Source organism: Podarcis vaucheri (assembly GCF_965113315.1).
Source record: "Podarcis vaucheri genome assembly, chromosome: 7".
Classification (NCBI taxonomy): domain Eukaryota; kingdom Metazoa; phylum Chordata; class Lepidosauria; order Squamata; family Lacertidae; genus Podarcis; species Podarcis vaucheri.
Window position 1 is genome coordinate 78,409,745 of NC_138765.1, and position 14,538 is coordinate 78,424,282.

The 14,538-nt window shown below is 46.3% G+C and overlaps 1 protein-coding gene across 3 annotated transcripts in view; it reads left to right on the forward strand.

Moving 5' to 3' along the window:
• Positions 1 to 14,538, forward strand: part of PIK3CD (phosphatidylinositol-4,5-bisphosphate 3-kinase catalytic subunit delta) — a 50,168-nt gene that overhangs the window by 23,418 nt on the left and 12,212 nt on the right. For all 3 annotated transcript variants that reach the window (XM_082229893.1, XM_082229891.1, XM_082229892.1), the window contains exons 5-13: positions 305 to 484; positions 1,827 to 1,976; positions 2,783 to 2,872; positions 4,395 to 4,616; positions 9,480 to 9,576; positions 10,298 to 10,428; positions 11,187 to 11,246; positions 12,877 to 13,044; positions 13,932 to 14,053. In XM_082229893.1, the coding sequence (XP_082086019.1) occupies positions 305 to 484; positions 1,827 to 1,976; positions 2,783 to 2,872; positions 4,395 to 4,616; positions 9,480 to 9,576; positions 10,298 to 10,428; positions 11,187 to 11,246; positions 12,877 to 13,044; positions 13,932 to 14,053 (1,220 nt within the window). The remainder of the gene's footprint in view (positions 1 to 304; positions 485 to 1,826; positions 1,977 to 2,782; positions 2,873 to 4,394; positions 4,617 to 9,479; positions 9,577 to 10,297; positions 10,429 to 11,186; positions 11,247 to 12,876; positions 13,045 to 13,931; positions 14,054 to 14,538) is intronic.

The window sequence follows — 14,538 nt, forward strand, 5'->3', positions numbered from 1 at the left end:
TGTATAAAATATGGGTAGATAGGGCTGTCTATAAGATAATCATAAGATTCTTGTTTTCATTTTGTACTTATTTTTATTATGTGTTTAGTGTTTTTAATATTGTAATTTTATGTTGTGAACTGCCTTGAGATATATGGATGAAGGGCAGTATACAAATTAATTAATATTACTACTAATATAGCCCTGGCATTTTACTGAAAACCATGAGGATTAGAGTCTTAATTTTATTTTGCAGGGGAATAGGCCATAATTCCCTGGGAGAGCAGCTCCCTGTGTTTTGCTCATTATATTTCCTTCCCTGCAGGAAAGTTTCACCTTCCAGATCTCTCCCAAGGAATTCCCCGTGACACTGATGAGCTATGCTGTCAAGAAGCAAGCCACAATTTTTCGGCACCAAAGAATGAATAGCCCGGAGGAATACGCCCTGCAGGTTAACGGGAAATGTGAATATCTGTACGGGAACTACCCTCTGTACCAGTTCCAGGTGTGTGCTCCCCTCTCCTACCTTTTGTCTCACTGACTAGCTGGGAAAGGACAGAGAAGGCAAAGGATATTCGTTCCCTGAGTAGAATGGGCTTTTCGCTTTCTGGGAGGACCCTGTTTGGAAAGCCACTGGGCCAGACCAGTGGTCTATTTAGCTCTGTACTGTGTACAGCGACTCTGCATACTTTCCCAGCCCTATCTGGCAATGCCAGGGATCGAACCGAGGACACCTTGCACACAAGGCAGATGCTGTATCACTGAGCTACAACCCCTCCCTTAAAGACCTAGGAACATAGGAAGCTGCCTTTTACTGACTCAGACCACTAGTCCATTGAGCTCAGTGCAGTTTACACAGACTGGCAGCGGCTCTCTAGGATTTAATATAGGAAACTTTCCCAGCCCCACTTGGCCTGCCTTTAAAAAAATATAAAAGTCCAGTTTATTTTATTTTTATAGCAAGGCAAGCCTCTGATTTATTCCTATAGTCTATCTATTTTTAAAATTTATTTTGACATGTACATGCTGCTTTGCCCTTCGCACAACTTAAAAATTGCATGCCAAAGTGATCACAAGGAGAACCATTTAGTTGACTGGGGGACACCGGGAAGGAGACCATAGAGAGGAGTGCAAGCTCTTTCTGTTCTATGGATACCAATGCACACGCACCCATCATTCTCCATCATTCTGTCATTTCAGGAGTGGGGTAGTGGATTGGAATTCAGCGTTTTTCTCATATGGGCTAGAAATGTGGTGGTATATATATATATATATATATATATATATATATATATATATATATTCATATATTCTCTCATATACAGTGGTGCCCTGCAAGACGAATGCCTCGCAAGACGGAAAACTCGCTAGACGAAAGAGTTTTCCGTTTTGGAGGTGCTTCGCAAAACAAATCTCCTATGGGCTTGCTTCGCAAGACGAAAATGTCTTGCGAGTTCCTGCGGTTTCCCCCCCCTTTTTCTAAGCCGCTAAGCCGCTTATCAGCTGATCCGATAAGCTGATAAGCCGCTAAAAGCCGCTAATAGCGCTAATAGCGTTAATCCTCTAATCCGTCAATGGGCTTGCTTTGCAAGACAAAAAAACCGCTAGACGAAGAGAATCACAGAACGGATTCGTCTTGCGAGGCACCACTGTATATATATATATATTCTCAGGATTTTATACTTACTTTATCTTTTCTCTGAGAACATACCGGCAATCTGGGCCTCCCACCCTGACTTGGCCCCCGTTCCCAATTCCTGTGGCCTTGCACTCCTTTTCTCCTCTCATACATTTCGCGTTTTGAGCTCCTGCTATATGTGCTAATGTCCTTTGATCCATTCCTGCAGTACATCCGTGACTGTTTGCACCGCGGCCTCCTGCCACATCTCACAATGGTGCACTCCACTTCCATCATGGCTCTGTGGGAAGAACAAACCAATGGGATCACTCACCCCTCAAAAGCATCCCCCAAACCTCCTCCTGTCCCTAAGAAAAAGGTAAGCTGTGATAAATAAATAAACAAATGAGAAAGGCATGTCCAGACACTGTGGATTTCCCCAGTCTTTGAAACGGAACGTGCAAAGTTTGTAGTCCATATGACGTTTTCACTGGCCCTGGAGTACCTGGGTTTAATTTTTTTTGTACGTCTCCCTTCCACCCTCAGTCGTAGAAATGATACAGTGTTTGCAGGAAGTTTTGAAGCTTCGACCTGCCTCACAGGGTAGTTGTTAGGTTAAAGAAAATCATTGTAAGCTAGGAGTGGCGGAAGCTCAGTCCTGGGTACTGAATGCGGCCCTCCATGCCTCAGCATGTGGCCCTCAGACCTCTTCCCAGGCCGCACCTCCCTCCTTGCCCGCATCTCTCTTGGGTATACCTGGAGTCAGTTCTTGAACTCTGACAATGTGTCTTTCTTGCCTTGATGGAAGGCCAGGGGGCGGGGGGAGAGAAACCAGCTGACTCCACAAAAGTAAAATTCACAGTTATTGCTCAACCCACTTTTGCCTCTGGCCCTGTCCCACCACTGGGGTGCGGCCCCCAGAAACTTGCCCAGGAGAATGTGGCCCCTGGACGACAAAAGTTTTCCCACCGCCTACTGTAAGCCATCCTGTGATAGCTCGACGGAAGGGTTGGGGTGAATAATAATTAAGTCTGGACAGAATAACAGAAATTAAATATATCTCAGTGCTTAGTGTATAGCTTTTCCAGCTTAGCTAACTAAATTGGCTGATGGTTGCCTCCTATGCTTTAGTGGTGATATTTACCTCTCTCCCTTTTCTCCCCGCACCCCAACCCCACATGCTAGCCCAACTCCATCTCTCTGTGGTCACTTGAGCAGCCTTACTATATCGACTTGGTGCAGGGCAGTAAGGTGAATGCTGATGAACGGATGAAGGTACTCTCCCCACCCCCACCCCCTTTCTTTATTTCTTTCTGCTGGACTTTCTGTGGCTGCTTTTCCTCTTCCTGCCTTGTTGTTTACTGCTTGTTGTTTAAAAAATGCTGAGATCAAAAGGCAGAAGTCATGTGCTGACTTCTCCTCCCAACCACCACCAGCCTACATGAGACTTTTTCATTCAGCTCTTAAGTCGCTGTCAGTGGCTTCACACTACAGGAAAGGGGAGGGTTGTTGATCAGCATTCTGCAGAAGGAGAGTTCTTAGAAATTTCTGGCTGCGTGGGAGATCACTGGTTTTTGGGGTTGTTGTTTTTTAAAATGTGCTCCTGCATGATAGAAAGCCCAAAAAAAGGACCAAAGAAAGTAACCCACAAAAGCTGATACCTTCATAGATGTAGAAAAATGGCTCTTCAGGGTGCAGGGAAGGCTGGAACTTTGCTTCTTGAAGGTGCCACCTTTCTGCTAGCAGGGAGGGTTGTAGTTCTTTTTATTAGGTTTGAAGAGCAGTCAAAAAATGACATTATGATGACAATGATGATATAATATATTTATATCCCATCTTCCTCCAAGGCTGGGATTCAAAGTGGCTACCAACGTTTAAAACGACATTCTACAATACAAAGGAATAAAACCAAACTAGCTAGCTGAAAGCATTAATTAAAATACATCAGAACACATCTAAAACCAGCAGTTAAAACCCAGTTTGCCCATTGATCAGCATTGCCTGCACCTTACTTTACAAAGGCCTGCCTGAATAGGAACCTGCAACCTCAAGTACTATTGTTTATTTATGTAGGGTTTTGTTCAGCTTAAGTTAGATTAGACCCATTGGATTGACTGTGCCGAAGTTAGCCATGGCCATTAACGTCATTGGATCTTCTTTGAGTAGGATGAGCACCGGACACAACCGGTTGTTACTTATTTATTTCCATTTCTATAAAACATAGGCAGCTGCCTTGTCTGGAATCAGGTCATTAGTTCATCTAGCTCAGTGCTGTCTACACTGGCTGGCAGCAGCTCTCCAGGGTTTCAGGCAGGAGGTCTCTTCCCAGCCCTACTTGGAGATGCTGGGGATTGAACCTGGGACCTTCTGCATGTAAGCAGATGCTTTACCCACTGAGCTACCATGGTCTGTCCCCATATTGAAGTTATTAACAACCAAAACATAATCATATAACAGCAGAGATTCCTACATTGCAGCGTGTTGGACTACATGACCCTTGGGGTGCTTTGTATTTCTTCTGGGAGCCCGACCTCATGCCATTGACTGGCAGTCAGCACCACTATAGAGCAATATGTTCATTGGGTTTTGCCAGCAGCAACTCAGCTGAAATGCAGGTGTCTCCCCCTGCCTTGTTTACTAAGCAACAGAGACTGATTTGTGTCGTTTTCCTTTGTCCCCTCTGTTCTCTACCTGTTACCTTTGAAGTGCACATGGGTTGAGCACATGGCGCACGCATGCACAGAGCTGTGAGGTTGGATGGCTTTGCTCACCCTTGTCCTGCATCTCCCTTTCTCAGCTGGTGGTTCAGGCGGGCCTGTACCACGGCCATGAGATGCTCTGCAAGATGGTGTCCAGCTCTGAAGTCAATGTCTGTTCAGAGCCCGTGTGGGGACAGAGGCTTGAATTTGAGATTAACGTCTGCGACCTACCTCGCATGGCCCGGCTGTGCCTGGCGCTCTACGCCGTGGTGGAGAAAGCCAAGAAGGCAAGGTCTACCAAGAAGAAGTCAAAGAAAGCTGTAAGTCCCTCCTAGGGTTCACTGCATTGGCCTGGTGGTGCAGTCTTGCAGTGGCAGGGTGGAATGTACCACTTCACTGCTGGTTGTGTTTGAGAGAGTTTCCTCCTCTTAAAAACACCCTGCAAATCGAAATCTAGACCAGCAGGGGAGAGAGCTGAAACCTGTTTCCCTGATGCGTTCGCTTTCTTCTTGCAAGAGATTTTTTTTTTTCTATGTAAGAACCTTCCCCAAATGGTGTATTTCTTCCTTCAGGCACTGTCTGAAACTGTTAATTCTAAGTCTTCAAGATTCTTTCCACTTCCATCCTGTGGAGGTCTTAGAATTGGGGAGCCGTAAACCATGTGGATGAGGAAGATGGGGGTGAAGCAGGTCAATTTCTCCAAAGTGTGGCTCGGGTTGTTTACAACCTGGGTCTGTTATCTATGTTAGGATACAGTGATCACTTTAAAGTGTGATAGCATCCCCCAAAGGATGTGGCTGGGTGGGGCTGAGTAGCTGTAGATGGGCAAGGGGTGATTCAGTGGATGTTTGTTGTTGCCCTTCACTGAGCCCCCCCCCTCTTGCTTCTCTCTCTGCACTCCTCTATCTCCATCTTTAAAACATGGGCCTACAAGCCTTGTCTGAAATCCTGGTCTAACGTTTGGAGGATCATAGGTTCCATATCCTTGATCTAAATGATTGCCCATAGGTAGTTAGCAAGATATATACTTAGCTAGATAGCAAGATAGCTAGGAAGTTAGTTAGATAGCTAGCTAGATAATAGATAGAAAGTTAGCTATCTTATCTAGCAAGACAGCTAGAAGGTTGGATAGTTAGGTAGCAAGAAAGATAGAGAACAATATAGCTATATAAAGCTAGCTAGCTAGCTAGGAAGCAATATAGAAAGTTAACTACCTAGTTAACTAGCTAGTTAGCAGATAGATAGAAAGTTAGCATGTTAGCTAGCAAGATAGATAAGATAGGTAGCCTTATTGGTGCCACTGATCTTTTTGATATCTAGGTTCACAATACAGGCTTAAAATGCAACAAAATCAGTCCTTGCCCCCACTGCTTCAAATCACACTTGCATTCTGTTATACACATCAGTGCAGCAAATATCTTTCCAAGTTGCCACTTCCCATCCACACCAGTGGTTGGAGAGGGAGTGTGCATGTTTTCATATGACTTCAATTTTCAAAGACCAGTAACTAACAATTTTCAAAGTCCAGTAACTAACAGGACAGATGTGGATTGGGGCATTTACAAACCAGCGGAAGCAACGCTGGATGGAAAGTGAGCAGAACTGTGTACACAGCCTTAAATGAAAAGGTGTGTAGGTTTTTTGAGAGTTGCAAATTCCTTACGAACAAAAATCCAGCAAGAACAAGCTTGTAGGAACTGGGCAGGCGGCTTGAACCCTTGGACTGCATCATGCTCTGCTGAGTCATGCTGCAGCTATTCTCCGTTGCTTCCTTGGAAGATGCTGAGTCATTCACTTCTTGGACCATCTCCACCAAAGATCTCATCATTTAGGGCTTGGTCAGGAGCCAGGCCTTCTGCTGTTTTCGCTGAGTGACTCTTCAGAAGGTTTAGAAATTGGAAGAAGGGAGGCAGTTAGAAGTAGAGAGGTGAGGCGTTCTTTCTGGGTATTTCTTTTCTTGGATATGTGCTGGAAGTGAGCATTGCGGGGGGAAACGGAGGAGGGTGTTTGCAGCCAGATTAATCCCTCGGCCCTGTTTACTCTGGAAATGTTTGTTTGCTTGCTTGCTTGTTTTGTTTTTTAAAAAGACTAGTTGAACCAGTTCTAACTGTCCCCCTTCCAAGGCTAAGGGACTGAGCTGCAAATTTCTAATGACAGAAGCACACAGGAGTCAGAAGGGAATCTAAACAAACAAGTCGAAGTCCCAGTAGCAGTTCTGAGTGGCTGTGAAAATGTGGGCCCTGCTTTTCAATGAATGCATTGTATGGGCAGCTTACCAACTCCTACAAAAGCCAACCCCACCCTTGAAGAAAATGTATCGTATTTTTCGCTCTATAAGACGCACCAGACCACAAGACGCACCTAGTTTTTGGAGGAGGAAAACAAGAAAAAAAATATTATGAATTTCAGAAGCCAGAACAGCAAGCGGGATTGCTGCGCAGTGAAAGCAGCAATCCCTCTTGCTGTTCTGGCTTCTGTGATAGCTGCGCAGCCTGCATTCACTCCATAAGACGCACACACATTTCCCCTTTTTAGAAGGGAAAAAGTGAGTCTTCTAGAGCAAAAAATATGGTAAATATATAGAACACATTGCAACTAATAAAATAAATCAGTAGCTAAAGTGCCTTTGTTTTTCTTCTTCTTCTTCTTCTTCTTCTTCTTCATCATCATCATCATAATTTATTATTTGTACCCTGCCCATCTGGCTGGGCTTCCCCAGCCACTCTGGGCGGCTTCCAACAAAATATTAAAATACAGTAATGCATCAAACATTAAAAGCTTCCCTAAACAGGGCTGCCTTCAGATGTCTTCTAAAAGTCTGGTAGTTGTTGTTCTCTTTGACATCTGGTGGGAGGGCATTCCACAGGGTGGGTGCCACTACCGAGAAGGCTCTCTGCCTGGTTCCCTGTAACTTGGCTTCTCGCAGTGAGGGAACTGCCAGAAGGCCCTCGGCACTGGACCTCAGTAGAACGATGGGGGTGGAAACGCTCCTTCAGATATACTGGACCGAGGCCATTTAGGGCTTTAAAGATCAGCACCAACACTTTGAATTGTGCTTGGAAATGTACTGGGAGCCAATGTAGGTCTTTCAAGACCGGTGTTATGTGGTCTCGGCTGCTCCCAGTCACCAGTCTAGCTGCCGCATTCTGGATTAGTTGTAGTTTCCAGGTCACCTTCAAAGGTAGCCCCACATAGAGCGCATTGCAGTAGTCCAAGCAAGAGATAACCAGAGCATGCACCACTATGGCGAGGCAGTCCGTGGCCAGATAGAGTCTCAGCCTGCATACCAGATGGAGCTGGTAAACAGCTGCCCTGGACACAGAATTGACCTGCACCTCCATGGACAGCTGTGAGTCCAAATTGACTCCCAGGCTGCACACCTGGTCCTTCAGGGACACAGTTACCCCATTCAGGACCAGGGAGTCCTCCATACCCGCCCATCTCCTGTCCCCCCAAAACAGTACTTCTGTCTTGTCAGGATTCAACCTCAATCTGTTAGCTGCCATCCATCCTCCAACCGTCTCCAGACACTCACACAGGACCTTCACCACCTTCACTGGTTCTGATTTGAAAGAGGTAGAGCTGGGTATCATCCGCATATTGATGGGCACCCAGCCCAAACCCCCTGATGATCTCTCCCAGCAGCTGCATGTAAATGTTGAAAAGCATAGGGGAGAGGACAGAACCCTGAGGCACCCCACAAGTGAGAGCCCAGGGGTCTGAACACTCATCCCCCCTCCACTTTCTGAACACAGCCCAGGAGGAAGTAGCGGAACCACTGCATAACAGTGCCCCCAGCTCCCAGCCCCTCTAGACGGTCCAGAAGGATGTTGTGGTTGATGGTATCAAACACTGCTGAGAGATCCAGCAGAACTAGGAAACAGTTCTCACCTTTGTCCCTAGCCCTTCAGGGTTTTTAAAAGCTGCTTTGGCCTCCTACTGACTCTTGAACTTGTTTGTTTTCATTTTTTAAAAAGCCACTTTGGGCTCTGGTGTGCTACTGGGTTTTGAATTTTTTCTCTCTGTTTTTTTAAAGAAAGCAGACAAGTTCAAGACCCAGTAGCACACCAGAGCCAAAAAAGCAGCTTTAAAAAAGGGTGGAGTGGGTAATTGGATCTGATCAGTGGGCCCAATCCTTTTCTCCCCCTCTTCAGGCCATGTTTGATGGGTGGGCAGGACCATCCATCTGTCCATCACCTGATGTCATGGTGGCATCAGGTGACATGTTTTCCTGGTGCACGCTGCTTTGAAGGCCCGACTATCAGCTGATTGCCAGGCCTTCAAAGCAGCATTGCACTGGGAAAATATGTCACCTAATAAAGGTAAAAGGTAAAGGACCCCTGGACAGTTAAGTCCAGTAAAAGGTGACTATGGGGTGTGGCGCTCATCTCGCTTCAGGTCAAGGGAGCCAGCATTTGCCCACAGGCAGCCTTCTGGGTCATGTGGCCAGCATGACTAGACTGCTTCTGGTGCAACGGGACACTGTGACGAGTGCCAGAGTGCATGGAAATGCCGCTCACCTTTCTGCCGCAGTGGTATTTACCGTATTTTTCGCCCCATAAGACGCACTTTTTCCCCTCCAAAAATGAAGGGGAAATCGGGGTGCGTCTTATGGGGTGAATGCCTGCAAGCCTCGCGCGCCCGGCAGGAGGTCCCACCGGGTGCGCGAGGCTTGGGGCAGCAGCCTGTCGCCCGCATGCCCCAAGCTCCTGGTGTAGCGCAGCGCACCTGGGGGGGAAATAATTTTTTTCCCCTTTATTTCCCCCCAAAAAAACTAGGTGCGTCTTATGGGCCGGTGCGTCTTATGGGGCGAAAAATACGGTATTTATCTACTTGCACTGGTATGCTTTCGAACTACTAGGTTTGCAGCAGAAACTGGGACAGAGCAACAGGAGTTCACTCCATTGCACAAATTTGAATCGCCAACCTTCCGATCAGCAAGCCCAAGGGGCTCAGTGGTTTAGACCACAGCGCCACCGGGAAAGCAGGTCACCTAATGTCTCTAAAGCACTGCAGACAGATTTTTGCAAGCGCTGAAGATTAGCTGATCTTTGGTCCTTTACAAATAGCTATGGTCATGCTGTGCCCTGCAAGGGTATATGGCCAATGGATGATCACAGTCATTGAATGTTACTCCTGCTGTGTGGACCTGACCCGCTAAATCTTCATCACCCTCCCTGCAGGACTGCCCAATTGCCTGGGTGAACATCATGCTGTTTGACTACCAAGACCAGTTGAAAACTGGAGAGTGCTGCCTGCCAATGTGGTCATCGTTTCCAGGTACATAAGGCAGCTCCCTAATATTACTGTTGTTTTCATCCTGGGTGATAGAATATATGGGAAAGGGACATAACTCAAAGATAGAACATCAGCTTGGAATCCAGAAGCCCCCAAATTCAATCCCCAATGGCAGCTCTTTCTCCCTCTCTCTTTCTCTGTGTGTGTGTGTGTGTGTGTGAGAGAGAGAGAGAGAGAGAGAGAGAGAGAGAGAGAGGGAGAGAGAGAGAGCAGGGGCGGGGGAAACCCTGGAGAGCTGCTGCTAATCAGTGCAGACAGTGCTTAGCTCAGTGGACCTGTTGGGCTGAAAATTATTTACTTTATTTCATAAAACTTACACACCGCATGATTGTAAAAAGACAACCGCCACCTGAAAGCGGTTTACGAAAAAGGATAAAGCGACGAAATTGCTCATATGAAAAATTAACAGCAATACTTTTAAGATCTCTGAAAAGCTAAAATAACAGTAAGCTAAAAACAGAATTAAAAAACGTTTTTAGCTGACTCTGAAAAGAGGTACTTCTGCCTGATATCAATAGGCAGGGAGTTCCAAAGTGTAGGTGCTGCCACACTTTAAAAAAATAAAATGAAGCAACTTCCTATGTTCCTCTGACTGTGACTTAGCCAAATATCACAGTGTATGGCATTCGTGTTCCGTTCTTGCCAAATCATTGGCCGCTAGGTGGCGCCACATTTCTTAGGGAGCCTCATTCTTTCTTTCCAGATGAGAAAGGAGAGCTACTGAACCCAACGGGCACCGTCCGGACCAACCCCAATACGGAAAGTGCTGCGGCCTTGGTCATCCGCTTCCCTGGCATTTCGCTGTACCCGGTCTACTATCCATCCTTTGAACAGGTAAGAAGGTGGCGGTTTGCACCCCTGCTCCTGGCCAGTTTAGTTTGCTTTCTGGGTCAATGGAAAAAGTGGCCACCTCCATTCATTCTTAAGAGGGGTCCGCCTCCCATTACTGAGTGTGGAATCCCATTTCCATATAGGGCTGCCAGTTCAGCTGATTTATTAGGCTTGTATTTTATTTGTTTGTTTGATTTCATAATATTTACCCACTGCTTGATTGGGCAGCCTACAGTGGGAATAAAACAATAACATCAGTAAAAATAACTCTTTAAAACATTGAAAGAGATAAAAATCAGCAATAAACTATGTGTGACCTGGGTTGGAAGCAGGCTGGAAGCTTGCTCTGTGCCTGATGGAGAGGCAAGATCCTGTTAATGTTATGAACCCCTCCATCTTATGCTCAGGTTGTATATATGTGTAAATAAAACCAAATATCCTCAAGACATCACAGTCTCTGCTGACCTAAATTCCAGTTTAAGCATCTGGGACCCCTGGATTCTCTCGTCGCTTGGAGATTGGGGTGGAATGTAACAGTACAAATACACACACACACACACACACACTTATATATTATTCATATGAACCTTTGCACATAACAGTTTCATACATTATTATAAATCACATTGCGTTTACTTTTCATAGGGGGAAAAGGACCAATATGTGCAAATAATGATGATGATGGAGCCTTTACAGTAATAATTAATCACGACGGTGTTTAAATGTCATCGAACACGTTCTGTTTTATCTTTGCGTTTCAGATCATGGAGCATGGAAGGAATGGGCAATGCCCCCGGTACATGTCGGAGGACCCAGAAGAGGTGAGCACATCTTCCCACGCATCCATTTTCAAAACCAGTTCAACATTCCATCACACCCCAGCGTGACCAAGGAACAGGAGCTGGGGCTAGGCAAATAGGAGCCAGTTTGAATCTCAATCGCTTGGGATCATCTGGGGTGCAGGATACAGTTTAGCTGGTGTTTTGCTGATTTATTAATGAGATGTCCGCACATCCCCTTCCTTCAATAAGCTCTGTTGTGGCAATTGTGTCTATTGGGATTATTCTGTTTGATCTTCCCAAGAGCCCTGTGAGGTAGGTTAGGGTGAAAGAGGGAGACTTGCTCAATGCTATCCAATGAGGCTGAGTGAGGCCACGTCAAGTGAGGCCCAGCTAGACCCGATGCCATCAAAAGACAAAACAAAGCTTGTAGGCACTGCTTGTCTTACTCAGAGTAGACCCATTGAAGTGAATGGACATGACTAACTTAGGTCCACTAATTTCTGTGGGTCTGCCCTGAGTAGAACTGGCTTGGATACACCCCAGAAACCTGAAGATAGATGTTATCTTCAATATTATTTTTAAAAACTGGATGGTGTCTCGGTTAGGGTGTTGGAGTGTGAAAAAACAAGTACCATATTTTTCACTCTATAGGACGCACCGGACGATAAGACAATAAGTAGTTGGGGGGAGGGAGGAAACAAGAAGAAAAAAATTCTGAACCCCAGAAGCCAGAACAGCAAAAGGGATCTGGCTTCTGGGATAGCCTCTTGCTGTTCTATCTTCGGGGACAGCCTGTGAAGCCTCCGCAGGGCAGCGGGGTGCCTTCACCTCGCTGCCTTGTGGAAGCTTTGCGCAGCCATCCCCAAGCTAGAACAGTGAGATGGAGCACTGCGCAGTGAGACGGAGCGCTGCACAGCACTCCATCTTCCTGTTCTGGCTTTAGGCTTAGCCGCGCAGCCTGCATTTGCTCCATAAGACGCACACACATTTTCCCTTACTTTTTAGAAGGGAAAAAGTGCATCCTATAGAGCGAAAAATACGGTAGGTTCCCAACTAATAGAGCCCAGACCTCAGTCTCAATAACAGTGCATTTTCAGTTGCCTGCTTGTGCAACACCGTGCTACCCCCTCACAAATGGGCCTTCTCGGTAGTGGCGCCCTCCCTGTGGAATGCCCTCCCACCAGATGTCAAAGAGAACAACAACTACCAGACTTTTAGAAGACATCTGAAGGCAGCCCTGTTTAGGGGAGCTTTTAATGTTTGATGTATCACAGTATTTTAATATTTTTTGGGAAGCTCCCCAGAGTGGCTGGGGAAGCCCAGCCAGATGGGCGGGGTATAAATATATTATTATTATTATTATTATTATTATTATTATTATTATTATTATTATTATTATTATTAGGCTTTAAAAGAGAATTAGTCAAATTCATGGAGGTGAAGGCAGTGTGGTGTAGGGGTTAGAGAGTATCGGCCTAGGACCTTGGAGACCAGGGTTCGAATCCCCCAATCAGCCACAAGGCTCACTGGGTGTGACCATGCACTCTCAGCCTAACCTGCCTCATGGGGCTGCCGCGAGGATAAGACGAGGAGGGAGGAGGAGCCTCCCTGAGGGAAAAGTAGGGTATAAATGTGCTAAGTCAATATTGTATCAATCCCCATGGTTCAGAAGCAACAGCTGAAAGAGATTCTGGAGCGCCGATCTCACACCGAACTCTACGAGCATGAGAAAGACCTTGTGTGGAAAATGAGGCATCAGGTGCGGGACCAGTACCCAGGTGCCCTGGCGAAGCTGCTGGTTGTAACCAAATGGAACAAGCACGAAGATGTTGCTCAGGTGAGAAGTTCTTGCTTGGGAGCCAGGGCAGCCGTTGGCAGAGAGTGAACGTTCAGGTGTTGCATGCAGATGTTCAAGTCAAACATGGGTTCTAGAACCTCTATCTATCTATGCACGTGTATATGTTTTTAAAATGCAGAATTGTACAGAATGGCAGAATATGTGAAACCATGCTGGGGAAAACAGTTTTTTTTCTTCAAAGCCAACAAGTTAAAAAGAATCCATCCTTGTCACAAGGGTGGGTGGCAACTCTGTTACTCCCTCCATCCTCTTTGATCAGCTGCCTCCCCCCCATTGCATCCCCCACCTTCCTGTTTGTGGCAGTGGAGTTTTTGACACCAACTTCCTCTCCCCACAACCTCCTCCAAGCTCTGAGAAAGGGACAAAGGTGATCCCTTCTGCACAAGGTAGCCAGCAGAGTGCTTGAGCTGGCATGCTCTACTGCAGTAGCTAGAAGGATACTTCAGCTTAAGCCTTTTCAGTCACCCAGAAGGCCTTGCTCCTTTCTCATCTCTTTCAACCGTTGTTCGTAAGACTTGGTCCTCACAGGACTTTTTTTGTGCCTGACTGGAATGTGTCTAGTAATGCCTATTGCTTGTCTAGAGAGAGGAAAGAGGGGTTTGTGAGCTGGTGTGGCAATCAAACTAACGTACAAAGGCAAAAGTTTCGATTTTTGCTCCACCCACTTCCGCTGGCTCCGCCCACTGCTGGCATGTGCCCCCTGGGAGGTTGCCCAAAATAGAATGCGGCCCTTGGGCAGAAAGAGGTTCTGGACCCTCCAACAACCTCTGGACGTGTTCCAGTTTGTCAGTCTTTCTTCTTTCCCTCCCACCGCAAGTATTTTATTGTTTTCAGTCTGCCTTTTAAAAAAAATGCCCACTTTGCAGATGATCCACTTGTTACAGTCTTGGCCGGAGCTGCCCGTTCTCAACGCCTTAGAGCTGCTGGATTTCAACTTCCCCGATCGCTACGTGGGTTCCTTCACAGTCAACTCACTGAAAAAGTTGACGTGAGTAAAGCAAAACTCATTTGGCTAGATTTATATGCCATTTGATAACACAAAAGGTGGAATGTAGCCAATGCCCACTTATATTTATTTATTGACAGCATTTGTACCCTGCTCCTCAGCCAAAAATGCTCCTACAGTGGCTTACATACAATCAAAACAAGACAGTCCCTACCCTCAGGCTTACAATCTGGAAAAAGGCGACACGCAAGGCAAAAGAGAGAGGGAGGCAAAATCAAAATCAAAACTCAGGCACCAGTTTCTAAGCAGTTGGCACAGTTCAGGGGGCACAGGAGGTGCCTGATGGAGCTAGGCCTCCAGCAAAGCGGATGAAATGAGTCTTCTGTTTCCTATCTCTCCCACTGAGACAGCTTGGTGGAATGGCTGCCCTGAGATGACAGGGGATGCTTTAAGTGGCTGGCCTGCCACAGCAGAGCCAGTGGAGCGAGTTCTGCTTTCCACCTCTCCCATTTCTGTAATGGCTTCCC